Below are 27,540 nucleotides of genomic sequence, written 5' to 3'. Positions count from 1 at the left end.
AGAACCTTTAATCTTATAGCCTCCGTGAAGACACGATGTAAGGCAACAGAAATAACACCTTTAAAAGTCTTGTACAATGCGGCACCAAATCCATCAGGTCCCGGTGCTTTGCCAGCCGCTAGGTCATCAATAGCCTTTTCTATTTCGGACACTTCAATCGCTATCTCCAGCTGCTCTCTCTCGTTATCAGATAGCTTTGGTATCAAATGCAGAAACTGAGCCTCAAACCCTTCCTCTGCCTTCACTTTTCGGCCAAGTATGCCTCGGAAATATTCGACAAATACTTGCTCAATTGCTGTCGCTTCACGTACAATACCGCTATCAGTTGCAATCGCTTTGATTTCATTTCGCTTGGCGTATCTTTTTTCATCCCCAAGTGCACGCTTTGTTGGTGTTTCGCCGAGAGATAATTTTTCTGCACGTGCCCTTATCTCCGCCCCTCTATATTTTTCAATGTCAATTGCCTCCAATTGGTTTTTTAACTGCCTTATTTCTTTTATGTACTTTCCTGGCATTTTACTTTCTAGACTCAATGCGAAGTCTAACTGACATTGCAAATCTTTTTCTTTTTCCTTTTTGGCTCTATGTAACACACCGGATCTTTCTATGGCTTTCATCTTTGTCACCTCCTTAAAACGCTCCCAGGCTTCAATCACGTTCGCTTGAGGCTCAGCTAACATTTTGTTAATGGAATCCTGCACAGCTTCAACGAACAATTCATCTTCTAATAATAAGTCGTTTAATTTCCACACATCCCAGTTAAAGCGTGTCTTCTTCTGTTTATACCCTATAGTGAACATTACTAAACTGTGGTCACTGAAAGACACACTTTTTACTTCATAATTCGAACATACTCGCATTAACTCTACTGACACATAGGCTCTGTCTAGCCTCGCGTGGCTTTCGTTCTGAAAGTGTGTGAAGTGCTCTTCTGCAGAGAGCACATCACCAACATCTTCGAGATGACAATCTTGTACAATAGTGCAGAGTAGCGTTGCACTTTGGTCTTTTATGGCTGCTTTTTTTGCTCTGTCCTGAGGGTTGCAAACACAATTAAAGTCGCCGAGCATAATGACAATCCTGCCACAGCTAAGAAAAGTCTGTAAATTCTCAAACAATAATTTACGTTCAACTTCTTTGTTCGGTGCGTAAACACAGACAACTCGCCATTCTTTATTATTATATGTAAAATCGCAAACTATGAATCTCCCAGTACTAGACACAGTTACAGTCTCCTCAACTATACCAATAGAATTTTTAAGGAACAGTGCACAACCCGCCGACATTCCAACGGCATGAGACACACACACATCGTACCGGGCTCTAAAAGGGGACACCATTCGGTCAGTCTGATCTTGCCCTTCAACTTTTGTTTCCTGAATGGCAATAACATCGAGATCACGTTCCAGCATCAAACGACTTAATTGATACTGCCTTCGTCGAGCGGCAAGTCCCCTGACATTGAGAGTCGCAACTCTCAATTCTGCTTCGACGCTCATAGCCATTAGGACGTGAATGGCCGTCCCGGCCACATGGTTCTCACCTCTGATACTCCTTTATCACCATCAGGTCCAAGGTTCGATATGGTCTGATAGGTCCCCTTTCTTTTGATCACAAAAGTAGAGCGCCGCGCACGTTTCACGCAGCACATTATGCACACTTCACCACTGCGCTCCATTTGTTGGTGCTTCCGCCGGGTCAATACTTGCGTCACTTAATCCAGACCCCCACCTTACGGGGGCTTTTGATCTGAAGGGGGCCCCGCTGAAGGCCCCTTCTGTTGTTGATCTGTCAGTCGCTGATGCAATGCCTGCTGATTCGGCACTGGTTGCTGCTGCGGCAGTTGTGTCTGTTGCACCTGGGTTGGTGGGAGGTTCTCGGCTATTCGACGTTCGCTGAGGATGTTAGGTGCCGGTCTACGGCGCACGTTCATCGCCTTGGCCGGTGGTTCCTCCACTTCTTTCGTTGTAGCAGCCTTCTTGCCTTCCGCCTCTTCCCTGGGCCTTTTACATGTATTTGACGTGTCCATGTTTTCCGACATTTCTTCCTGTGCTGCAAGCGCCGTTATATCTTGTGTGTTCCTCGTGGATTGCACGTCTTTTGTAGAACCCTTGTCTTTGTTAGACGTCGTCTCAGCACCTGTGGGGCGTGGCGTAAGGGGCGTCAACTTGGGTTTCGGTTCCTCCCGACGCGCCCCTATCAGCTCTTCTGCTTCAGCCTCGTCCATGTGATGCTCGGAAAGTTCTTCGCCTCCCGCGGGCCCTGCTACACTTGCATATGTTCTCATACAGCCGCTCTCATTATGCCCAAAACGCCGACACACTGTACAACGTGGGGCTCGGCAATCCCTCCTAATATGACCTGTTCCGCGGCAACGCAGGCATAACGGTGCTCTTCCCGCGACGACAACTAGCGTAAGGTCTCCGGCAATCCGCAACTGATGTGGGAGGTCATCCACCGTGAGGCCAGCTTTGAGCCTGATGCTCACCACTCGCGTCGAAGAGCCTTTGTCGGTGCATCCGTACACGCGCCAGCGCTCTCGCACTATTTCGTTCACCTTGCCATAAGGAGCCAACGCTGCCCTCACCTCGTCGTCAGGCACGTTAAACAGTAGCCAGTGTATCTTCAGCTTCGTATCCTGGTGGTTAGGGTCGATAGTGATACAGCGCTGGTTCTTCACCACAATGTCCCCAGCAGCGAGTATTCTCTTCTTGCCCTCCTCGTCCTTGAAAGTGATGGCCCAAACATGGTTCATTTGGTACGCCCCCAAGGCAGCAACCTCGGGAAGCAGAGCCAAACGAATAAGAGCGTCCCTGAAATCCTCAACGCGATACGGCCGCGCCTTGATATCAGCGTGCAAAAAGACAGTGTGCAGCGTTGAATCATTTGATGGCAGTCGGGGCAAAATAATCTGATAATCCTGTGACGATTCGTCCATGTTCCTGGTACCACGACCGAGCTGGGCCGTTGATGCCGCTCCGATATCGCCGGAGCTCATGCCGCCACGTCCGTACACTACGGTGGCCGGAAGTGGAATCCTAGGCCACGAGGGCGATGTGCGTGCGATGCACTGGCGTTCTTTCATTAGCACTTTTACTCTAGGTTACTGTAAAACACACCATCGAAAGGAATATAGGGGAAAAGAAAATGCATATTCTTTGGTTCCAGCAAGAAAACTGTCGGAGAAACCCTTTGTTAGTAAAAAAGGATAACCCACCCTCGGCGGGACTCGAACCCGCAATTCCCGGTTTAGAAGACTGATGCCTTTTGTTAGGCCACGAAGGCGATGTGCGAGTGATGCACTGGCGTTCCTTTCATTAGCGCTTTTACTCTAGGTTGCAGTAGAACACATCTTCCGAAGGAATATAGGGGAAAAGGAAACGCACATGCTTTGCTTCAAGCAAGAAAACTGTAGAAGAAACCCTTGGTAATGAAAAAGAATAACCCACCCTCGGCGGGACTCGACCCCGCCCTCCCCGGTTTAGGAGACCGATGCCTCATCCGTTAGGCCACGAGGGCGATGTGCGAGCGATGCACTAGCGTTCCTTTCATTAGCGCTTTTACTCTAGGTTGCAGTAGAACAAACCATCGAAAGAAATATAGGGGAAAAGGAAACGCATACGCTTTGCTTTAAGCAAGAAAACTGTAGCAGTAACCTTTTGTTAATGAAAAAGGATAACCCACGCTTGGTGGGACTCAAACCCGCAATCCCCCGTTTAGAAGACCGATGCCTTATTCGTTAGGCCATGAGGGCGATGTGCGAGCGTAGCACTAGCGTTCTTTTCATTAGCGCGTTTACTCTAGGTTACTGTAGAACACACCATCGAAAGGAATATAAGGGAAAAGGAAACGCATATGCACTGCTTCAAGCAAAAAAACGGTTGCCGAAACCCTTTGTTAATAAAAATGGATAACCCACCCTCCGCGGGACGGGAACCCACAATCCCCTGTTTAGGGGGCCGATGCCTTATCCGTTAGGCCACGTAGCCGATGTGCGACTGATGCACTGGCGCTCCTTTCATTAGCGCGTTTACTCTAGGTTACAGTAGAACACAACATCGAAAGGAATATAGCGCAAAAGAAGCACATATGCTTTGCTTCAAGCAAGAAAACTGTAGCAGAAACCCTTTGTTAATGAAAAAGGATAACCCACCCTCGGCGGGACTCGAACCGCAATCCCCCGTTTAGCAGACCCATGCCTTATCCATTAGGCCACGAGGGCGATGTGCGGGCGATGCACTGGCGTTCCTTTCATTAGCGCTTTTACGCTAGGTTGCAGTCGAACACACCATCGAAAGGAATATAGGGGAAAAGGAAACACATATGCTCTGCTTCAAGCAAGAAAACTGTTGCAGAAACTCTTGGTATTGAAAAAGGATAACCCACTCTCGGCGGGACTCGAACCCGCAAACCCCGGTTTAGAAGACCGATGCCTTATCCGTTAGGCCACGAGGGCGATGTGCGGGCGATGCACTGGCGTTCCTTTCATTAGGGCTTTTACTCTAGGTTGCAGTAGAACACACAATCGAAAGGAATATAGGGGAAAAGAAAACGCATTTGCTTTGCTGCAAGCAAGAAAACTGTGGCAGAAATCCTTTGTTAATGAAAATGAATATCCCACCCTCGGCGGGACTCGACCCCGCCATCCCCGGTTTAGGAGACCGATGCCTTATCCGTTAGGCCACGAGGGCGATGTGCGAGCGATGCACTGGCGTTCCGTTCATTAGCGCTTTTACTCTAGGTTACAGTAAAACACACAATCGAAAGGAATATAGGGGAAAAGAAAATGCATATGCTTTGGTTCCAGCAAGAAAACTGTGGGAGAAACCCTTTGTTAGTAAAAAAGGATAACCCACCCTCGGCGGGACTCGAACCCGATATTCCCGGTTTAGAAGACTGATGCCTTATGTTAGGCCACGAAGGCGATGTGCGAGTGAAGCACTGGCGTTCCTTTCATTAGCGCGTTTACTCTAGGTTACAGTAGAACACAACTTCGAACGGAATATAGGGTAAAAGGAAACGCATATGCTTTGGTTCAAGCAAGAAAACTGTAGCAAAACCCTTTGTTAGTGAAAAAGGATAACCCAACTTCGGCGGGACTCGAACCCGTAATCCCCCGTTTAGAAGACCGATGCCTTATTCCTTAGGCCATGAGGGCGATGTGTGAGCGATGCACTAGCGTTCTTTTCATTAGCGCGTTTACTCTAGGTTACAGTAGAACCCATCATCGAAAGGAATATAGGGGAACAGGAAATGCATATGCTTTGGTTCAAGCAAGAAAACTTTGGGAGAAACCCTTTGTTAATAAAAAGGGTAACCCACCCTCCGCGGGACTCGAACCCGCAATCCCCTGTTTAGAATACCGATGACTTATCCGTTAGGCCACGAAGCCGATGTGCGAGTGATACCGTGGGGTTTCTTTCATTAGCGCATTTACTCTAGGTTACAGTAAAACACACAATCAAAAAGAATATAGGGGAAAAGAAAATGCATATGCTTTGGTTCAAGCAAGAAAACTGTGGGAGAAACCCTTTGATAGTAACAAAGGATAACCCACCCTCGGCGGGACTCGAACCCGCAATTCCCGGTTTAGAAGACTGATGCCTTATGTTAGGCCACGAAGGCGATGTGCGAGTGATGCACTGGCGTTCCTTTCATTGGCGCGTTTAGTCTAGGTTACAATAGAACACAACATCGAAAGGAATATAGGGGAAAAGGAAACGCATATGCTTTGCTTCAAGCAAGAAAACTGTAGCACAAACCCTTGGTAATGAAAAAGGATAACCCACCCTCGGCAGGACTCGAACCCGCCATCCCCGGTTAAGAAGACCGATGTCTTATCCGTTAGGCCACGAGAGCAATGTGCGATCGATGCACTGGCGTTCGTTTTATTAGCGCTATTACTTTAGGTTATAGTAGAACACACCATCAAAAGTAATATAGGAGAAAGGGAAATCACATGCTTTGGTTCAAGAAAGAAAACTGTAGCAAAACCCTTTGTCAATGAAAAAGGATAATCCACCCTCGGCGGGACTCGAACCCGCAATCCCCCGTTTAGAAGACCGATGCCTTATTCGTTACGCCATGAGGGAGATGTGCGAGCGATGCACTAGCGTTCTTTTCATTAGCACGTTTACTCTAGGTTACCGTAGAACACATCATCCAAAGGAACATAGGGGAAAAGGAAACGCATATAATTTGCTTCAAGCAAGAAAACTGTAGCAGAAATTTTCTGTGAATGAAAAAAAAATAACCTCCTTCGGCGGGACTCGAACCCGCAGTCCCCGGTTTAGAAGACCGATGCCTTATCTGTTAGGCCACGAAGCCGATGTGCGAGTGATGCACTGGCGTTCCTTTCATTAGCGCTTTTACTCTAGGTTGCAGTAGAACACATCTTCCGAAGGAATATAGGGGAAAAGGAAACGCACATGCTTTGCTTCAAGCAAGAAAACTGAAGAAGAAACCCCTGGTAATGAAAAAGAATAACCCACCCTCGGCGGGACTCGACCCCGCCCTCCCCGGTTTAGGAGACCGATGCCTTATCCGTTAGGCCACGAGGGCGATGTGCGAACGATGCACTAGCGTTCCTTTCATTAGCGCTTTTACTCTAGGTTGCAGTAGAACACACCATCGAAAGAAATATAGAAGAAAAGGAAACGCATACGCTTTGCTTTAAGCAAGAAAACTGTAGCAGAAACCTTTTGTTAATGAAAAAGAATACACCACCTTTGGCAGGACTCGAACCCGCAATCCCCGGTTCAGGAGACCGATGCCTTACCCGTTAGGCCACGAGGGCGATGTGCGAGTGATGCACTGGCGTTCCTTTCATTAGCGTTTTTACTCCAGGTTGCAGTAGAACACATCTTCTAAAGGAATATAGGGGAAAAGGAAACGCACATGCTTTGGTTCAAGCAAGAAAACTGTGGGAGAAACCCTTTGTTAATAAAAAAGGATAACCCACCCTCCGCCGGACTCGAACCCGCAATCCCCTGTTTAGAATACCGATGCCTTATCCGTTAGGCCACGAGGGGGATGTGCGGGCGATGCAGTGGCCTTCCTTTCATTAGCGCTTTTACTCTAGGTTACTGTAGAACACACCATCGAAAGGAATATAGGGGAAAAGAAAATGAATATGCTTTGGTTCAAGCAAGAAAACTGTGGGAGAAACCCTTTGTTAGTAAAAAAGAATAACCCACCCTCGGTGGGACTCAAACCCGCAATTCCCGGTTTAGAAGACTGATGCCCTATGTTAGGCCACGAAGGCGATGTGCGATTGATGCACTGGCGTTCCTTTCAATAGCGCGTTTATCTAGGTTACAGTAGAACTCATCATAGAAATGAATATACGGGGAAAGAAGGGCATATGCTTTGCTTTAAGGAAGAAAACTGTAGCAGAAACCCTTTGTTAATGAAAAAGAATATACCACCTTTGGCGGAACTCGAACCCGCAATCCCCGGTTCAGGAGACCGATGCCTTATCCGTTAGGCCACGAGGGCGATGTGCGAGTGATGCACTGGCGTTCCTTTCATTAGCGCTTTTACTCTAGGTTGCAGTAGAACACATCTTCCGAAGGAATATAGGGGAAAAGGAAACGCACATGCTTTGCTTCAAGCAAGAAAACTGTAGAAGAAACCCTTGGTAATGAAAAAGAATAACCCACCCTCGGCGGGACTCGACCCCGCCCTCCCCGGTTTAGGAGACCGATGCCTCATCCGTTAGGCCACGAGGGCGATGTGCGAGCGATGCACTAGCGTTCCTTTCATTAGCGCTTTTACTCTAGGTTGCAGTAGAACAAACCATCGAAAGAAATATAGGGGAAAAGGAAACGCATACGCTTTGCTTTAAGCAAGAAAACTGTAGCAGTAACCTTTTGTTAATGAAAAAGGATAACCCACGCTTGGTGGGACTCAAACCCGCAATCCCCCGTTTAGAAGACCGATGCCTTATTCGTTAGGCCATGAGGGCGATGTGCGAGCGTAGCACTAGCGTTCTTTTCATTAGCGCGTTTACTCTAGGTTACTGTAGAACACACCATCGAAAGGAATATAGGGGAAAAGGAAACGCATATGCACTGCTTCAAGCAAAAAAACGGTTGCCGAAACCCTTTGTTAATAAAAATGGATAACCCACCCTCCGCGGGACGGGAACCCACAATCCCCTGTTTAGGGGGCCGATGCCTTATCCGTTAGGCCACGTAGCCGATGTGCGACTGATGCACTGGCGCTCCTTTCATTAGCGCGTTTACTCTAGGTTACAGTAGAACACAACATCGAAAGGAATATAGCGCAAAAGAAGCACATATGCTTTGCTTCAAGCAAGAAAACTGTAGCAGAAACCCTTTGTTAATGAAAAAGGATAACCCACCCTCGGCGGGACTCGAACCGCAATCCCCCGTTTAGCAGACCCATGCCTTATCCATTAGGCCACGAGGGCGATGTGCGGGCGATGCACTGGCGTTCCTTTCATTAGCGCTTTTACGCTAGGTTGCAGTCGAACACACCATCGAAAGGAATATAGGGGAAAAGGAAACACATATGCTCTGCTTCAAGCAAGAAAACTGTTGCAGAAACTCTTGGTATTGAAAAAGGATAACCCACTCTCGGCGGGACTCGAACCCGCAAACCCCGGTTTAGAAGACCGATGCCTTATCCGTTAGGCCACGAGGGCGATGTGCGGGCGATGCACTGGCGTTCCTTTCATTAGGGCTTTTACTCTAGGTTGCAGTAGAACACACAATCGAAAGGAATATAGGGGAAAAGAAAACGCATTTGCTTTGCTGCAAGCAAGAAAACTGTGGCAGAAATCCTTTGTTAATGAAAATGAATATCCCACCCTCGGCGGGATTCGACCCCGCCATCCCCGGTTTAGGAGACCGATGCCTTATCCGTTAGGCCACGAGGGCGATGTGCGAGCGATGCACTGGCGTTCCGTTCATTAGCGCTTTTACTCTAGGTTACAGTAAAACACACAATCGAAAGGAATATAGGGGAAAAGAAAATGCATATGCTTTGGTTCCAGCAAGAAAACTGTGGGAGAAACCCTTTGTTAGTAAAAAAGGATAACCCACCCTCGGCGGGACTCGAACCCGATATTCCCGGTTTAGAAGACTGATGCCTTATGTTAGGCCACGAAGGCGATGTGCGAGTGAAGCACTGGCGTTCCTTTCATTAGCGCGTTTACTCTAGGTTACAGTAGAACACAACTTCGAACGGAATATAGGGTAAAAGGAAACGCATATGCTTTGGTTCAAGCAAGAAAACTGTAGCAAAACCCTTTGTTAGTGAAAAAGGATAACCCAACTTCGGCGGGACTCGAACCCGTAATCCCCCGTTTAGAAGACCGATGCCTTATTCCTTAGGCCATGAGGGCGATGTGTGAGCGATGCACTAGCGTTCTTTTCATTAGCGCGTTTACTCTAGGTTACAGTAGAACCCATCATCGAAAGGAATATAGGGGAACAGGAAATGCATATGCTTTGGTTCAAGCAAGAAAACTTTGGGAGAAACCCTTTGTTAATAAAAAGGGTAACCCACCCTCCGCGGGACTCGAACCCGCAATCCCCTGTTTAGAATACCGATGACTTATCCGTTAGGCCACGAAGCCGATGTGCGAGTGATACCGTGGGGTTTCTTTCATTAGCGCATTTACTCTAGGTTACAGTAAAACACACAATCAAAAAGAATATAGGGGAAAAGAAAATGCATATGCTTTGGTTCAAGCAAGAAAACTGTGGGAGAAACCCTTTGATAGTAACAAAGGATAACCCACCCTCGGCGGGACTCGAACCCGCAATTCCCGGTTTAGAAGACTGATGCCTTATGTTAGGCCACGAAGGCGATGTGCGAGTGATGCACTGGCGTTCCTTTCATTGGCGCGTTTAGTCTAGGTTACAATAGAACACAACATCGAAAGGAATATAGGGGAAAAGGAAACGCATATGCTTTGCTTCAAGCAAGAAAACTGTAGCACAAACCCTTGGTAATGAAAAAGGATAACCCACCCTCGGCAGGACTCGAACCCGCCATCCCCGGTTAAGAAGACCGATGTCTTATCCGTTAGGCCACGAGAGCAATGTGCGATCGATGCACTGGCGTTCGTTTTATTAGCGCTATTACTTTAGGTTATAGTAGAACACACCATCAAAAGTAATATAGGAGAAAGGGAAATCACATGCTTTGGTTCAAGAAAGAAAACTGTAGCAAAACCCTTTGTCAATGAAAAAGGATAATCCACCCTCGGCGGGACTCGAACCCGCAATCCCCCGTTTAGAAGACCGATGCCTTATTCGTTACGCCATGAGGGAGATGTGCGAGCGATGCACTAGCGTTCTTTTCATTAGCACGTTTACTCTAGGTTACCGTAGAACACATCATCCAAAGGAACATAGGGGAAAAGGAAACGCATATAATTTGCTTCAAGCAAGAAAACTGTAGCAGAAATTTTCTGTGAATGAAAAAAAAAAAACCTCCCTCGGCGGGACTCGAACCCGCAGTCCCCGGTTTAGAAGACCGATGCCTTATCTGTTAGGCCACGAAGCCGATGTGCGAGTGATGCACTGGCGTTCCTTTCATTAGCGCTTTTACTCTAGGTTGCAGTAGAACACATCTTCCGAAGGAATATAGGGGAAAAGGAAACGCACATGCTTTGCTTCAAGCAAGAAAACTGAAGAAGAAACCCCTGGTAATGAAAAAGAATAACCCACCCTCGGCGGGACTCGACCCCGCCCTCCCCGGTTTAGGAGACCGATGCCTTATCCGTTAGGCCACGAGGGCGATGTGCGAACGATGCACTAGCGTTCCTTTCATTAGCGCTTTTACTCTAGGTTGCAGTAGAACACACCATCGAAAGAAATATAGGGGAAAAGGAAACGCATACGCTTTGCTTTAAGCAAGAAAACTGTAGCAGAAACCTTTTGTTAATGAAAAAGAATACACCACCTTTGGCAGGACTCGAACCCGCAATCCCCGGTTCAGGAGACCGATGCCTTACCCGTTAGGCCACGAGGGCGATGTGCGAGTGATGCACTGGCGTTCCTTTCATTAGCGTTTTTACTCCAGGTTGCAGTAGAACACATCTTCTAAAGGAATATAGGGGAAAAGGAAACGCACATGCTTTGGTTCAAGCAAGAAAACTGTGGGAGAAACCCTTTGTTAATAAAAAAGGATAACCCACCCTCCGCCGGACTCGAACCCGCAATCCCCTGTTTAGAATACCGATGCCTTATCCGTTAGGCCACGAGGGGGATGTGCGGGCGATGCAGTGGCCTTCCTTTCATTAGCGCTTTTACTCTAGGTTACTGTAGAACACACCATCGAAAGGAATATAGGGGAAAAGAAAATGAATATGCTTTGGTTCAAGCAAGAAAACTGTGGGAGAAACCCTTTGTTAGTAAAAAAGAATAACCCACCCTCGGTGGGACTCAAACCCGCAATTCCCGGTTTAGAAGACTGATGCCCTATGTTAGGCCACGAAGGCGATGTGCGATTGATGCACTGGCGTTCCTTTCAATAGCGCGTTTATCTAGGTTACAGTAGAACTCATCATAGAAATGAATATACGGGGAAAGAAGGGCATATGCTTTGCTTTAAGGAAGAAAACTGTAGCAGAAACCCTTTGTTAATGAAAAAGAATATACCACCTTTGGCGGAACTCGAACCCGCAATCCCCGGTTCAGGAGACCGATGCCTTATCCGTTAGGCCACGAGGGCGATGCGCGTGTGATGCACTGGCGTTCCTTTCATTAGCGCTTTTACTCTAGGTTGCAGTAGAACACATCTTCCGAAGGAATATAGGGGAAAAGGAAACGCACATTCTTTGCTTCAAGCAAGAAAACTGTAGAAGAAACCCTTGGTAATGAAAAAGGATAACCCACACTCGGCGAGACTCGAACTCGCAATCCCCGGTTAAGAATACCGATGCCTTATCCGTTAGGCCACGAGAGCAACGTGCGATTGATGCACCAACGTTCCTTTCATTAGCGCTTTTACTTTAGGGTACAGTAGAACACACCATCGAAATTAATATAGGAGAAAGGGAAATGCACATGCTTTGGTTCAAGCAAGAAAACTGTAGCAGAAACCCTATGGTAATGAAAAAGGATAACCCACCCTCGGCGGGACTCGAACCCGCAATCTCCCGTTTAGAAGACTGATGCCTTATTCGTTAGGCCACGAGGGCGATGTGCGAGCGATGCGCTGTCGTTCCTTTCATTAGCACCTTTACTCTAGGTTACTGTAGAACACACCATCGAAAGGAATATAGGAGAAAAGGAAACGCATATGCCCTGCTTCAAGCAAGAAAACTGTTGCAGAAACCCTTGGTAATGAAATAGGATAACCCACCCTCGGCGGGTCTCGAACCCGCAATCTCCGGTTTAGAAGACCGATGCCTTATCCGTTAGGTCACGAGGGCGATGTGCGAGCGATGCACTGGCGTTCCTTTCATCAGCACTTTTATTCTAGGTTACTGTAGAACACACCATCGAAATTAATATATGAGAAAGGGAAATGCACATGCTTTGGTTCAAGCAAGAAAACTGTTGCAGAAACCCTTGGTATTGAAAAAGGATAACCCACCCTCGCCGGGACTCGAATCCGCAATCCCGGTTTGGAAGACCGATGCCTTATTCGTTAGGCCACGAGGGCGATGTGCGAGCGTAGCACTAGCGTTCTTTTCATTAGCGCTTTTGCTCTTGGTTGCAGTAGAACACACCATCGAAAGAAGTATAGGGGAAAGGGAAATGCATATGCTTTGGTTCAAGCAAGAAAACTGTGGGAGAAACCCTTTGTTAATAAAAAAGGATAACAAACCCTCCGCGGGACTCGAACGCGCAATCCCCTGGTTAGGAGGCCGATGCCTTATCGGTTAGGCCACGTAGCCGATGTGCGAGGGATGCACTGGCGTTCCTTTCAATAGCACTTTTACTCTAGGTTACTGTAGAACACACAATCGAAAGGAATATAGGAGAAAGGGAAATGCATATGCTTTGGTTCAAGCAAAAAAACTGTAGCAAAAACCCTTGGTAATGAAAAAGGATAACCCACACTCGGCGGAGTCGAACTCGCAATCCCCGGTTAAGAATACCGATGCCTTATCCGTTAGGCCACGAGAGCAACGTGCGATTGATGCACCAACGTTCCTTTCATTAGCGCTCTTACTTTAGGGGACAGTAGAACACACCATCGAAATTAATATAGGAGAAAGGGAAATGCACATGCTTTGGTTCAAGCAAGAAAACTGTAGCAGAAACCCTATGGTAATGAAAAAGGATAACCCACCCTCGGCGGGACTCGAACCCGCAATCCCCCGTTTAGAAGACTGATGCCTTATTCGTTAGGCCACGTGGGCGAAGTGCGAGCGTTGCACTAGCGTTCTTTTCATTAGCGCGTTTACTCTAGGATACAGTTAAACACACCATCGAGAGGAATATAGGAGAAAAGGAGCGCTTATGCTTTGCTTCAAGCAAGAAAATTGTAGCAGAAACCCTTTGGTAATGAAAAAGGATAACTCACCCTCGGCGGGACTCGATTCCGCAATCCCCGGTTTAGGAGACCGATGCCTTATCCGTTAGGGCACGAGGGCGATGTGCGAGCGATGCACTGGCATTCTTTTCATTAGCGCTTTTACTCTAGGTTGCAGAAGAACACACCATCGAAAGGAATATAGGAAAAAAGGAAAGGCACTTGCTTTGGTTCAAGCGAGAAAACTAGCAAAACCCTTTGTTAATGAAAAAGGATAACCAACCCTCGGCGGGACTCGAACCCGCAATCCCCCGTTTAGAAGACCGATGCCTTATTCGTTAGGCCAAGAGGACGATGTGCGGGCGATGCACTGGCGTTCCTTTCATTAGCGCTTTTACTCTAGGTTGCAGTAGAACACACCATCGAAAGGAATATAGGCGAAAAGAAGCACATAAGCTTTGCTTCAAGCAAGAAAATTGTAGCAGAAACCTTTTCGGTGAATGAAAAAAAATAACCTACCCTCGGCGGGACTCGAACCCGCAATCCCCGGTTTAGGAGACCGATGCCTTATCTGTTAGGCCACGAGGGCGATGTGCGAGCGATGCACTGGCGTTCCTTTCATTACCGCTTTTACTCTAGGTTGCAGTAGAACACATCATCGAAAGGAATATAGGGGAAAACAAAACGCATTTGCTTTCCTGCAAGCAGGAAAACTGCAGCAGAAACCCTTTGTTAATGAAAAAGAATATCCAACCCTCGGCGGGACTCGACCCCGCCATCCCAGGTTTAGGAGACCGATGCCTTATCCGTTAGGGCACGAGGGCGATGTGCGAGCGATGCACTGGCGTTCCTTTCATTAGCGCTTTTACTCTAGGTTGCAGAAGAACACACCATCGAAAGGAATATAGGAAAAAAAAAGGCACTTGCTTTGGTTCAAGCGAGATAACTAGCAAAACCCTTTGTTATTGAAAAAGGATAACCAACCCTCGGCGGGACTCCAACCCGCAATCCCCCGTTTAGAAGACCGATCCCTTATTCGTTAGGCCAAGAGGGCGATGTGCGAGCGATGCACTAGCGTTCTTTTCATTAGCGCGTTTACTCTAGGTTACAGTAGAACACATCCTCCAAAGGAATATAAGGGAAAAGGAAACGTATATGATTTGCTTCAAGCAAGAAAACTGTAGCACAAACCCTCTGATAATGAAAAAGGATATCCCAACCTCGGCGGGACTCGAACCCGCAGTCCCCGGTTTAGGAGACCGATGCCTTATCCGTTAAGCCACGAGAGCAACGTGCGATTGATGCACCAACGTTCCTTTCATTAGCGCTTTTACTTTAGGGGACAGTAGAACACACCATCGAAATTAATATAGGAGAAAGGGAAATGCACATGCTTTGGTTCAAGCAAGAAAACTGTGGCAGAAACCCTATGGTAATGAAAAAGGATAACCCACCCTCGGCGGGGCTCGAACCCGCAATCCCCCGTTTAGAAGACCGATGCCTTATCCGTTAGGCCACGAGGGCGATGTGCGAGCGATGCGCTGTCGTTCCTTTCAATAGCACTTTTACTCTAGGTTACTGTACAACACACCATCGAAAGGAATATAGGAGAAAAGGAAACGCATATGCCCTGCTTCAAGCAAGAAAACTGTTGCAGAAACCCTTGGTATTGAAAAAGGATAACCCACCCTCAGCGGGACTCGAACCCGCAATCTCCGGTTTTGAAGACCGATGCCTTATTCGTTAGGCCACGAGGGCGATGTGCGAGCGTAGCACTAGCGTTCTTTTCATTAGCACTTTTGCTCTTGGTTACTGTAGAACACACCATCGAAAGGAATATAGGGGAAAAGGAAACGCATATGCTCTGCTTCAAGCAAGAAAACTATAGCACAAACCCTTTGTTAATGAAAAAGAGTAACCCACCCTCGGCGGCACTCGCACCCGCAATCCCCGGTTTAGAAGACCGATGCCTTATCCGTTAGGCCGCGAGGGCAATGTGCGAGCGAAGCACTGGCGTTCCTTTCATTAGCGCTTTTACTTTAGGTTACAGTAGAACACACCATCGAAAGGAATATAGGGAAAAAGGAAACGCATATGCTCTGCTTCAAGCAAGAAAACTGTTGCAGAAACCCTTGGTAATGAAAAAGAATAACCCACACTCGGCGGGACTCGAACCCGATTCCCGGTTAAGAAGACCGATGCCTTATCCGTTAGGCCACGAGAGCAACGTGCGATTGATGCACTAACGTTCATTTCATTAGCGCTTTTACTTTAGGTTACAGTAGAACACACCATCAAAATTATTATAGGAGAAAGGGAAATGCACATGCTTTGGTTCAAGCAAGAAAATTGTAGCAGAAACCCTTTGGTAATGAAAAAGGATAACTCACCCTCGGCGGGACTCGAACCCGCAATCCCCCGTTTAGAAGACCGATGCCTTATTCGTTAGGCCAAGACGGCGATGTGCGAGCGATGCACTAGCGTTCTTTTCATTAGCGCGTTTACTCTAGGTTACAGTAGAACACATCATCGAAAGGAATATAGGGGAAAAGGAAATGCATATGCTTTGGTTCAAGCAAGAAAACTGTCGGAGAAACCCTTTGGTAATAAAAAAGGATAACCCACCCTCCGTGGGACTCGAACCCGCAATCCCCTGTTTAGGGGGCCGATGCCTTATCCGTTAGGCCACGTAGCCGATGTGCGAGTGATGCACTGGCGTTCCTTTTATTAGCGCGTTTACTCTAGGTTACAGTAGAACACACCATCGAAAGGAATATAGGGGAAAACAAAACGCATTTGCTTTCCTGCAAGCAGGAAAACTGTAGCAGAAACCCTTGTTAATGAAAAAGAATATCCAACCCTCAGCGGGACTCGACCCCGCCATCCCCGGTTTAGGATACCGATGCCTTATCCGTTAGGGCACGAGGGCGATGTGCGAGCGATGCACTGGCGTTCCTTTCATTAGCGCTTTTACTCTAGGTTGCAGAAGAACACACCATCGAAAGGAATATAGGAAAAAAGGAAAGGCACTTGCTTTGGTTCAAGCGAGAAAACTAGCAAAACCCTTTGTTAATGAAAAAGGATAACCAACCCTCGGCGGGACTCGAACCCGCCATCCCCCGTTTAGAAGACCGATGCCTTATTCGTTAAGCCAAGAGGACGATGTGCGAGCGATGCACTAGCGTTCTTTTCATTAGCGCGTTTACTCTAGGTTACAGTAGAACACATCATCCAAAGGGATATAGGGGAAAAGGAAACGCATATGATTTGCTTCAAGCAAGAAAACTGTAGCACAAACCCTTGGTAATGAAAAAGGATAATCCACCCTCGGCGGCACTCGCACCCGCAATCCCCGGTTTAGAAGACCGATGCCTTATCCGTTAGGCCACGAGGGCAATGTGCGAGCGATGCACTGGCGTTCCTTTCATTAGCGCTTTTACTTTAGGTTACAGAAAAACACACCATCGAAAGGAATTTAGGAGAAAGGAAAATGCACTTGCTTTGGTTCAAGCGAGAAAACTAGCAAAACCCTTTGTTAATGAAAAAGGATAACCAACCCCGGCGGGACTCGAACCCGCAATCCCCCGTTTAGAAGACCGATGCCTTATTCGTTAGGCCAAGAGGGCGATGTGCGAGCGATGCACTAGCGTTCTTTTCATTAGCGCGTTTACTCTAGGTTACAGTAGAACACATCATCCAAAGGAATATAAGGGAAAAGGAAACGTATATGATTTGCTTCAAGCAAGAAACCTGTAGCACAAACCCTCTGATAATGAAAAAGGATATCCCAACCTCGGCGGGACTCGAACCCGCAGTCCCCGGTTTAGGAGACCGATGCCTTATCCGTTAGGCCACGAGGGCGATGAGCGTGCGATGCACTGGCGTTCCTTTCATTAGCACTTTTACTCTAGGTGACTGTATAACACACCATCGAAATTAATATAGAAGAAAGGGAAATGCATATGCTTTGGTTCAAGCAAAAAAACTGTAGCAAAAACCCTTGGTAATGAAAAAGGATAACCAACACTCGGCGGGACTCGAACTCGCGATCCCCGGTTTAGGAGACCGATGCCTTATCCGTTAGGCCACGAGGGCGATGTGCGGGCGATGCACTGGCGTTCCTTTCATTACCGCTTTTACTCTAGGTTGCAGTAGAACACACCATCGAAAGGAATATAGGGGAAAACAAAACGCATTTGCTTTTCTGCAAGCAGGAAAACTGCAGCAGAAACCCTTTGTTAATGAAAAAGAATATCCAACCCTCGGCGGGACTCGAACCCGCAATCTCCCGTTTAGAAGACCGATGCCTTGTTCGTTAGGCCAAGAGGGCGATGTGCGAGCGATGCACTAGCGTTCTTTTCATTAGCGCGTTTACTCTAGGTTACAGTAGAACACATCCTCCAAAGGAATATAAGGGAAAAGGAAACGTATATGATTTGCTTCAAGCAAGAAAACTGTAGCACAAACCCTCTGATAATGAAAAAGGATATCCCAACCTCGGCGGGACTCGAACCCGCAGTCCCCGGTTTAGGAGACCGATGCCTTATCCGTTAGGCCACGAGGGCGATGTGCGTGCGGTGCACTGGCGTTCCTTTCATTAGCACTTTTACTCTAGGTGACTGTAGAACACACCATCGAAATTAATATAGGAGAAAGGGAAATGCATATCCTTTGGTTCAAGCAAAAAAACTGTAGCAAAAACCCTTGGTAATGAAAAAGGATAACCCACACTCGGCGAGACTCGAACTCGCAATCCCCGGTTAAGAATACCGATGCCTTATCCGTTAGGCCACGAGAGCAACGTGCGATTGATGCACCAACGTTCCTTTCATTAGCGCTTTTACTTTAGGGGACAGTAGAACACACCATCGAAATTAATATAGGAGAAAGGGAAATGCACATGCTTTGGTTCAAGCAAGAAAACTGTAGCAGAAACCCTATGGTAATGAAAAAGGATAACCCACCCTCGGCGGGACTCGAACCCGCAATCCCCCGTTTAGAAGACTGATGCCTTATCCGTTAGGCCACGAGGGCGATGTGCGAGCGATGCGCTGTCGTTCCTTTCATTAGCACTTTTACTCTAGGTTACTGTAGAACACACCATCGAAAGGAATATAGGAGAAAAGGAAACGCATATGCCCTGCTTCAAGCAAGAAAACTGTTGCAGAAACCCTTGGTATTGAGAAAGGATAACCCACCCTCGGCGGGACTCGAACCCGCAATCTCCGCTTTAGAAGACCGATGCCTTATCCGTTAGGTCACGAGGGCGATGTGCGAGCGATGCACTGGCGTTCCTTTCATCAGCACTTTTAGTCTAGGTTACTGTAGAACACACCATCGAAATTAATATATGAGAAAGGGAAATGCACATGCTTTGGTTCAAGCAAGAAAACTGTTGCAGAAACCCTTGGTATTGAAAAAGGATAACCCACCCTCGGCGGGACTCGAATCCGCAATCCCGGTTTAGAAGACCGATGCCTTATCCGTTAGGTCACGAGGGCGATGTGCGAGCGATGCACTGGCGTTCCTTTCATCAGCACTTTTAGTCTAGGTTACTGTAGAACACACCATCGAAATTAATATATGAGAAAGGGAAATGCACATGCTTTGGTTCAAGCAAGAAAACTGTTGCAGAAACCCTTGGTATTGAAAAAGGATAACCCACCCTCGGCGGGACTCGAATCCGCAATCCCGGTTTAGAAGACCGATGCCTTATTAGTTAGGCCACGAGGGCGATGTGCGAGCGTAGCACTAGCGTTCTTTTCATTAGCGCTTTTGCTCTAGGTTACTGTAGAACACACCTTCGAAAGAAATATAGGGGAAAGGGAAATGCATATGCTTTGGTTCAAGCAAGAAAACTGTGGGAGAAACCCTTTGTTAATAAAAAAGGATAACAAACCCTCCGCGGGACTCGAACCCGCAATCCCCTGGTTAGGATGCCGATGCCTTATCGGTTAGGCCACGTAGCCGATGTGCGAGTGATGCACTCGCGTTCCTTTCATTAGCGCGTTTACTCTAGGTTACAGTGGAACACAACATCGAAAGGAATATAGGGGAAAAGAAGCGCATAAGCTTTGCTTCAAGCAAGAAAACTGTAGCAGAAACCTTTTCGGTGAATGAAAAAAAAATAACCTACCCTCGGCGGGACTCGAACCCGCAATCCCCGGTTTAGGAGACCTATGCCTTATCCGCTGGGCCACGAGGGCGATGTGCGAGCGATGCACTGGCGTTCCTCTCATTAGCGCTTTTACTCTTGGTTACTGTAGAACACACAATCGAAAGGAATATAGGAGAAAGGGAAATGCATATGCTTTGGTTAGAGCAAAAAAACTGTAGCAAAAACCCTTGGTAATGAAAAAGGATAACCCACACTCGGCGGAGTAGAACTCGCAATCCCCGGTTAAGAATACCGATGCCTTATCCGTTAGGCCACGAGAGCAACGTGCGATTGATGCACCAACGTTCCTTTCATTAGCGCTTTTACTTTAGGGGACAGTAGAACACACCATCGAAATTAATATAGGAGAAAGGGAAATGCACATGCTTTGGTTCAAGCAAGAAAACTGTAGCAGAAACCCTATGGTAATGAAAAAGGATAACCCACCCTCGGCGGGACTCGAACCCGCAATCCCCCGTTTAGAAGACTGATGCCTTATTCGTTAGGCCACGTGGGCGAAGTGCGAGCGTTGCACTAGCGTTCTTTTCATTAGCGCGTTTACTCTAGGTTACAGTTAAACACACCATCGAAAGGAATATAGGAGAAAAGGAGCGCATATGCTTTGGTTCAAGCAAGAAAATTGTTGCAGAAACCCTTTGGTAATGAAAAACGATAACTCACCCTCGGCGGGACTCGATTACGCAATCCCCCGTTTAGAAGACCGATGCCTTATTCGTTAGGCCAAGACGGCGATGTGCGAGCGATGCACTAGCGTTCTTTTCATTAGCGCGTTTACTCTAGGTTACAGTAGAACACATCATCGAAAGGAATATAGGGGATAAGGAAATGCATATGCTTTGGTTCAAGCAAGAAAACTGTCGGAGAAACCCTTTGGTAATAAAAAAGAATAACCCACCCTCCGTGGGACTCGAACCCGCAATCCCCTGTTTAGGGGGCCGAGGCCTCATCCGTTAGGCCACGTAGCCGATGTGCGAGTGATGCACTGGCGTTCTTTTCATTAGCACTTTTGCTCTAGGTTACTGTAGAAGACACCATCGAAAGGAATATAGGGGAAAAGGAAACGCATATGCTCTGCTTCAAGCAAGAAAACTATAGCACAAACCCTTTGTTAATGAAAAAGAGTAACCCACCCTCGGCGGCACTCGCACCCGCGATCCCCGGTTTAGAAGACCGATGTCTTATCCGTTAGGCCACGAGGGCAATGTGCGAGCGAAGCACTGGCGTTCCTTTCATTAGCGCTTTTACTTTAGGTTACAGTAGAACACACCATCGAAAGGAATATAGGGGAAAACAAAACGCATTTGCTTTCCTGCAAGCAGGAAAACTGCAGCAGAAACCCTTTGTTAATGAAAAAGAATATCCAACCCTCGGCGGGACTCGACCCCGCCATCCCCGGTTTAGGAGACCGATGCCTTATCCGTTAGGCCACGAGGGCAATGTGCGAGCGATGCACTGGCGTTCCTTTCATTAGCGCTTTTACTTTAGGTTACAGAAAAACACACCATCGAAAGGAATATAGGAGAAAGGAAAATGCACTTGCTTCGGTTCAAGCGAGAAAACTAGCAAAACCCTTTGTTAATGAAAAAGGATAACCAACCCTCGGCGGGACTCGAACCCGCAATCCCCCGTTTAGAAGACTGATGCCTTATTCGTTAGGCCAAGAGGGCGATGTGCGAGCGATGCACTAGCGTTCTTTTCATTAGCGCGTTTACTCTAGGTTACAGTAGAACACATCCTCCAAAGGAATATAAGGGAAAAGGAAAAGTATATGATTTGCTTCAAGCAAGAAAACTGTAGCACAAACCCTCTGATAATGAAAAAGGATATCCCAACCTCGGCGGGACTCGAACCCGCAGTCCCCGGTTTAGGAGACCGATGCCTTATCCGTTAGGCCACGAGGGCGATGTGCTTGCGATGCACTGGCGTTCCTTTCATTATCACTTTTACTCTAGGTGACTGTAGAACACACCATCGAAATTAATATAGGAGAAAGGGAAATGCATATGCTTTGGTTCAAGCAAAAAAACTGTAGCAAAAACCCTTGGTAATGAAAAAGGATAACCAACACTCAGCGGGACTCGAACTCGCAATCCCCGGTTAAGAATACCGATGCCTTATCCGTTAAGCCACGAGAGCAACGTGCGATTGTTGCACCAACGTTCCTTTCATTAGCGCTTTTACTTTAGGGGACAGTATAACACACCATTGAAATTAATATAGGGGAAAGGGAAATGCACATGCTTTGGTTCAAGCAAGAAAACTGTGGCAGAAACCCTATGGTAATGAAAAAGGATAACCCACCCTCGGCGGGACTCGAAGCCGCAATCCCCTGTTTAGAAGACTGATGCCTTATTCGTTAGGCCACGTGGGCGAAGTGCGAGCGTTGCACTAGCGTTCTTTTCATTAGCGCGTTTACTCTAGGTTACAGTTAAACACACCACCGAAAGGAATATAGGAGAAAAGGAGCGCATATGCTTTGCTTCAAACAAGAAAACTGTAGCAGAATCCCTTTGTTAAAGAAAAAGAATAAACCGCCCTTGGCGGGACTCGAACCCGCAATCCCCCGTTTAAAAGACCGATGCCTTATCCGTTAGGCCACGAGGGCGATGTGCGAGCGATGCGCTGTCGTTCCTTTCAATAGCACTTTTACTCTAGGTTACTGTAGAACACACCATCGAAAGGAATATAGGAGAAAAGGAAACGCATATGCCCTGCTTCAAGCAAGAAAACTGTTGCAGAAAGTTTGTAACTGCGCAAAAAACTGACGGAAACAAGAAGGAGAGAAAAAGGACAGACAAGCGCAGACTATCAACTGACGCTTTATTGCAAGAACGAGGCAATATATATAATAGGCAGAAAAAAGCAAGAGGGGGCAAAGGGGGAGGAGAAAAAACACGAGGGACCAAATCACCAAACTTAGGCACATCAAGCATAGCACACCCGTCATACAAAACCAAGATAGCTTAACTCCTTATCATGTATGGCCACAGAGGGAACACTAACACAAGACACAGATTTCTTGTGAATATGCGCAGCCTCAATAAGTTCGCGCACTCTTTGGTTCTTATGCCGGAACAACACAGAAGTATCACCGAACAGCGGAGCGCAGCCGCATTTCTTACAGTGGGCTGCCAGATGAAGGCCGGAGTGGCCTTTTAAAGAATTAAAATGTTCTCGAAGTCTAACATTTAGACAGCGACCTGTTTGTCCCACGTACACACGACCGCATGACAAGGGTATGGAGTAGACAACACCGGTGATACAAGATACATAATTATGAATATGACTAACATTGCATGTGTGTTGCTGGACATTTCGCTGATTCGCGACTCGTCTATCTACTTTGGCACATAAAGTGGATAACTTGTTCCTGGCAGAAATAACCACTTGGACATCATATCTTGATGCAACCTTTTTCAGGCGGTGGGTAAAACCATGAATATAAGGAAGAACAGCAAAAATTTTATGCTGCGCCTTCTCATCCAGGTCACAACCATTACCTGGACCTCCTTTATACTTCTTAATCAACTTCTCGCAGACCTTTGTGACGCTGTGAGCATTGACGTAGAGGACCTTTTTTATTCTCTACCCCATAATCACCTTTTGACCGCAGTGAAAGAATGCATTACGTATCACAATGATGAACCTGCCTTCATAGGTTTAAGCGGTATGTCAGTTGAATCTTTCACGGAACTTTTGTTCTTTTACCTGGGGTCTTTATTCATTTTTTTCCAAGGTGAGGTGTACCTGCAGAGGAAGGGTGTTTGTATAGGGTCTAGGGTGGCACCGGTTTTAAGTGATATTTTTCTAAGTAGAGTTGATCGGGCGCTCCAACCGGTCTTGCAGGCTTCTGTAATCAGAGTTTTTCGTTATGTCGATGACTACATTGTGTTTTTCCGTAAGGGAACTGAAGATATGTCGGCAGGTATTCTAAAGAGGTTTGAGCAGTGTGGTCTTGGCCTGAAGTTTACTTCAGAATACCTAAAGGACCAGTGTATCCAATTTTTGGATCTGCAGCTGCAGTTCTCGCCCACCCATGTGTGTTGGTGCTATGCCCCTAGGTCCGTAAAACCTGTGCTGAACTACAAATCCGGCCATACGAAACTGGTTAAAAATGCCATTGCACTCTCATGTTTTAGCTCTGCACTGAAGAAATCCTGCACTCATTTAGTCGGTAACAGTTTTTCTGGGCAGGTGCAAAAACTGAGACAGGCAGGATATCCACGGGACTTATTGGTAAAGGTCTGCGAGAAGTTGATTAAGAAGTATAAAGGAGGTCCAGGTAATGGTTGTGACCTGGATGAGAAGGCGCAGCATAAAATTTTTGCTGTTCTTCCTTATATTCATGGTTTTACCCACCGCCTGAAAAAGGTTGCATCAAGATATGATGTCCAAGTGGTTATTTCTGCCAGGAACAAGTTATCCACTTTATGTGCCAAAGTAGATAGACGAGTCGCGAATCAGCGAAATGTCCAGCAACACACATGCAATGTTAGTCATATTCATAATTATGTATCTTGTATCACCGGTGTTGTCTACTCCATACCCTTGTCATGCGGTCGTGTGTACGTGGGACAAACAGGTCGCTGTCTAAATGTTAGACTTCGAGAACATTTTAATTCTTTAAAAGGCCACTCCGGCCTTCATCTGGCAGCCCACTGTAAGAAATGCGGCTGCGCTCCGCTGTTCGGTGATACTTCTGTGTTGTTCCGGCATAAGAACCAAAGAGTGCGCGAACTTATTGAGGCTGCGCATATTCACAAGAAATCTGTGTCTTGTGTTAGTGTTCCCTCTGTGGCCATACATGATAAGGAGTTAAGCTATCTTGGTTTTGTATGACGGGTGTGCTATGCTTGATGTGCCTAAGTTTGGTGATTTGGTCCCTCGTGTTTTTTCTCCTCCCCCTTTGCCCCCTCTTGCTTTTTTCTGCCTATTATATATATTGCCTCGTTCTTGCAATAAAGCGTCAGTTGATAGTCTGCGCTTGTCTGTCCTTTTTCTCTCCTTCTTGTTTCCGTCAGTTTTTTGCGCAGTTACATACCTTATGGATCAGTACCAACTAGCCCAACTTACCATTCTTCTGTTGCAGAAACCCTTGGTATTGAAAAAGGATAACCCACCCTCGGCGGGACTCGAACCCGCAATCTCCGGTTTTGAAGACCGATGCCTTATTCGTTAGGCCACGAGGGCGATGTGCGAGCGTAGCACTAGCGTTCTTTTCATTAGCACTTTTGCTCTAGGTTACTGAAGAACACACCATCGAAAGGAATATAGGGGAAAAGGAAACGCATATGCTCTGCTTCAAGCAAGAAAACTATAGCACAAACACTTTGTTAATGAAAAAGAGTAACCCACCCTCGGCGGCACTCGCACCCGCGATCCCCGGTTTAGAAGACCGATGTCTTATCCGTTAGGCCACGAGGGCAATGTGCGAGCGAAGCACTGGCGTTCCTTTCATTAGCGCTTTTACTTTAGGTTACAGTAGAACACACCATCAAAATTATTATAGGAGAAAGGGAAATGCACATGCTTTGGTTCAAGCAAGAAAATTGTAGCAGAAACCCTTTGGTAATGATAAAGGATAACTCACCCTCGGCGGGACTCGAACCCGCAATCCCCCGTTTAGAAGACCGATGCCTTATTCGTTAGGCCAAGACGGCGATGTGCGAGCGATGCACTAGCGTTCTTTTCATTAGCGCTTTTACTCTAGGTTGCAGAAGAACACACCATCGAAAGGAATATAGGAAAAAAGGAAAAGCACTTGCTTTGGTTCAAGCGAGAAAACTAGCAAAACCCTTTGTTAATGAAAAAGAATAACCAACCCTCGGCGGGACTCGAACCCGCAATCCCCCGTTTAGAAGACCGATGCCTTATTCGTTAGGCCAAGAGGACGATGTGCGGGCGATGCACTGGCGTTCCTTTCATTAGCGCTTTTACTCTAGGTTGCAGTAGAACACACCATCGAAAGGAATATAGGCGAAAAGAAGCACATAAGCTTTGCTTCAAGCAAGAAAATTGTAGCAAAAACCTTTTCGGTGAATGAAAAAAAATAACCTACCCTCGGCGGGACTCGAACCCGCAATCCCCGGTTTAGGAGACCGATGCCTTATCCGTTAGGCCACGAGGGCGATGTGCGAGCGATGCACTAGCGTTCTTTTCATTAGCGCGTTTACTCTAGGTTACAGTAGAACACATCATCCAAAGGAATATAAGGGAAAAGGAAACGTATATGATTTGCTTCAAGCAGGAAAACTGCAGCAGAAACTCTTCGTTAATGAAAAAGAATAACCAACCCTCGGCGGGACTCGAACCCGCAATCCCCCGTTTAGAAGACCGATGCCTTATCCGTTAGGGCACGAGGTCGATGTGCGAGCGATGCACTGGCGTTCCTTTCATTAGCGCTTTTACTCTAGGTTGCAGAAGAACACACCAACGAAAGGAATATAGGAAAAAAGGAAAGGCACTTGCTTTGGTTCAAGCGAGAAAACTAGGAAAACCCTTTGTTAATGAAAAAGGATAACCAACCCTCGGCGGGACTCGAACCCGCAATCCCCCGTTTAGAAGACCAATGCCTTATTCGTTAAGCCAAGAGGACGATGTGCGAGCGATGCACTAGCGTTCTTTTCATTAGCGCGTTTACTCTAGGTTACAGTAGAAAACATCATCCAAAGGAATATAGGGGAAAAGGAAACGCATATGATTTGCTTCAAGCAAGAAAACTGTAGCACAAACCCTTGGTAATGAAAAAGGATAATCCACCCTCGGTGGCACTCGCACCCGCAATCCCCGGTTTAGAAGACCGATGCCTTATCCGTTAGGCCACGAGGGCAATGTGCGAGCGATGCACTGGCGTTCCTTTCATTAGCGCTTTTACTTTAGGTTACAGAAAAACACACCATCGAAAGGAATATAGGAGAAAGGAAAATGCACTTGCTTTGGTTCAAGCGAGAAAACTAGCAAAACCCTTTGTTAATGAAAAAGGATAACCAACCCTCGGCGGGACTCGAACCCGCAATCCCCCGTTTAGAAGACCGATGCCTTATTCGTTAGGCCAAGAGGGCGATGTGCGAGCGATGCACTAGCGTTCTTTTCATTACCGCGTTTACTCTAGGTTACAGTAGAACACATCATCCAAAGGAATATAAGGGAAAAGGAAACGTATATGATTTGCTTCAAGCAAGAAATCTGTAGCACAAACCCTCTGATAATGAAAAAGGATATCCCAACCTCGGCGGGACTTGAACCCGCAGTCCCCGGTTTAGGAGACCGATGCCTTATTCGTTAGGCCACGAGGGCGATGTGCGAGCGTAGCACTAGCGTTCTTTTCATTAGCGCTTTTGCTCTAGGTTACTGTAGAACACACCATCGAAAGAAATATAGAGGAAAAGGAAACGCATATGCTCTGCTTCAAGCAAGAAAACTGTTGCAGAAACCCTTGGTATTGAAAAAGGATAACCCACCCTCGGCGGGACTCGAATCCGCAATCCCGGTTTAGAAGACTGATGCCTTATTCGTTAGGCCATGAGGGCGACGTGCGAGCGATGCACTGGCATTCCTTTCAATAGCACTTTTTCTCTAGGGTACTGTAGAACACACCATCGAAAGGAATATAGGGGGAAAGGAAACGCATATGCTTTGCTTCAAGCAAGAAAACTGTAGCAAAAACCCTTGGTAATGAAAAAGAATAACCCACACTCGGCGGGACTCGAACCCGCAATCCCCGGTTAAGAAGACCGATGCCTTCTCCGTTAGGCCACGAGGGCGACGTGCGAGCGATGCACTGGCATTCCTTTCAATAGCACTTTTTCTCTAGGGTACTGTAGAACACACCATCGAAAGGAATATAGGGGGAAAGGAAACGCATATGCTTTGCTTCAAGCAAGAAAACTGTAGCAAAAACC

The 27,540-nt window shown here is 46.9% G+C and overlaps 1 protein-coding gene and 11 non-coding genes across 12 annotated transcripts; all 12 read right to left on the bottom strand.

The window, feature by feature from the left end:
- Positions 1–1,719: 1,719 nt before the first annotated feature.
- Positions 1,720–2,998, bottom strand: LOC142785006 (uncharacterized). The gene has a single exon (XM_075883427.1). It carries the CDS (start codon positions 2,996–2,998, stop codon positions 1,733–1,735), a length of 1,266 nt encoding a protein of 421 aa, XP_075739542.1. The 3' UTR covers positions 1,720–1,732.
- Positions 2,999–4,383: 1,385 nt separating this feature from the next.
- Positions 4,384–4,456, bottom strand: TRNAR-UCU (transfer RNA arginine (anticodon UCU)). The gene has a single exon. It is a non-coding gene; the product is annotated as a tRNA-Arg (tRNA).
- Positions 4,457–8,595: 4,139 nt separating this feature from the next.
- TRNAR-UCU (transfer RNA arginine (anticodon UCU)) lies at positions 8,596–8,668 on the bottom strand. Its single transcript has one exon. It is a non-coding gene; the product is annotated as a tRNA-Arg (tRNA).
- A 5,309-nt stretch (positions 8,669–13,977) lies between these two features.
- Positions 13,978–14,050, bottom strand: TRNAR-CCU (transfer RNA arginine (anticodon UCU)). Its single transcript has one exon. It is a non-coding gene; the product is annotated as a tRNA-Arg (tRNA).
- An 862-nt stretch (positions 14,051–14,912) lies between these two features.
- Positions 14,913–14,985, bottom strand: TRNAR-UCU (transfer RNA arginine (anticodon UCU)). Its single transcript has one exon. It is a non-coding gene; the product is annotated as a tRNA-Arg (tRNA).
- Positions 14,986–17,249: 2,264 nt separating this feature from the next.
- Positions 17,250–17,322, bottom strand: TRNAR-CCU (transfer RNA arginine (anticodon CCU)). Its single transcript has one exon. It is a non-coding gene; the product is annotated as a tRNA-Arg (tRNA).
- A 631-nt stretch (positions 17,323–17,953) lies between these two features.
- On the bottom strand, positions 17,954–18,026 carry TRNAR-CCU (transfer RNA arginine (anticodon CCU)). Its single transcript has one exon. It is a non-coding gene; the product is annotated as a tRNA-Arg (tRNA).
- A 396-nt stretch (positions 18,027–18,422) lies between these two features.
- On the bottom strand, positions 18,423–18,495 carry TRNAR-UCU (transfer RNA arginine (anticodon UCU)). The gene has a single exon. It is a non-coding gene; the product is annotated as a tRNA-Arg (tRNA).
- A 1,099-nt stretch (positions 18,496–19,594) lies between these two features.
- Positions 19,595–19,667, bottom strand: TRNAR-CCU (transfer RNA lysine (anticodon UUU)). The gene has a single exon. It is a non-coding gene; the product is annotated as a tRNA-Arg (tRNA).
- A 1,801-nt stretch (positions 19,668–21,468) lies between these two features.
- TRNAR-CCU (transfer RNA arginine (anticodon CCU)) lies at positions 21,469–21,541 on the bottom strand. The gene has a single exon. It is a non-coding gene; the product is annotated as a tRNA-Arg (tRNA).
- A 630-nt stretch (positions 21,542–22,171) lies between these two features.
- TRNAK-UUU (transfer RNA lysine (anticodon UUU)) lies at positions 22,172–22,244 on the bottom strand. Its single transcript has one exon. It is a non-coding gene; the product is annotated as a tRNA-Lys (tRNA).
- Positions 22,245–25,694: 3,450 nt separating this feature from the next.
- TRNAR-CCU (transfer RNA arginine (anticodon CCU)) lies at positions 25,695–25,767 on the bottom strand. The gene has a single exon. It is a non-coding gene; the product is annotated as a tRNA-Arg (tRNA).
- Between the last annotated feature and the right edge of the window lie 1,773 nt (positions 25,768–27,540).

Source organism: Rhipicephalus microplus, chromosome 2 (assembly GCF_043290135.1).
Source record: "Rhipicephalus microplus isolate Deutch F79 chromosome 2, USDA_Rmic, whole genome shotgun sequence".
Lineage (NCBI taxonomy): Eukaryota > Metazoa > Arthropoda > Arachnida > Ixodida > Ixodidae > Rhipicephalus > Rhipicephalus microplus.
Note: the sequence above shows the minus strand (reverse complement) of the source record. Positions and strands in the feature narration are given on the sequence as shown.

Bases quoted from the DNA above. Each gene is read 5' to 3' on its own strand.
- LOC142785006 (XM_075883427.1), bottom strand. From the start codon at position 2,998: ATGAGCTCCGGCGATATCGGAGCGGCATCAACGGCCCAGCTCGGTCGT.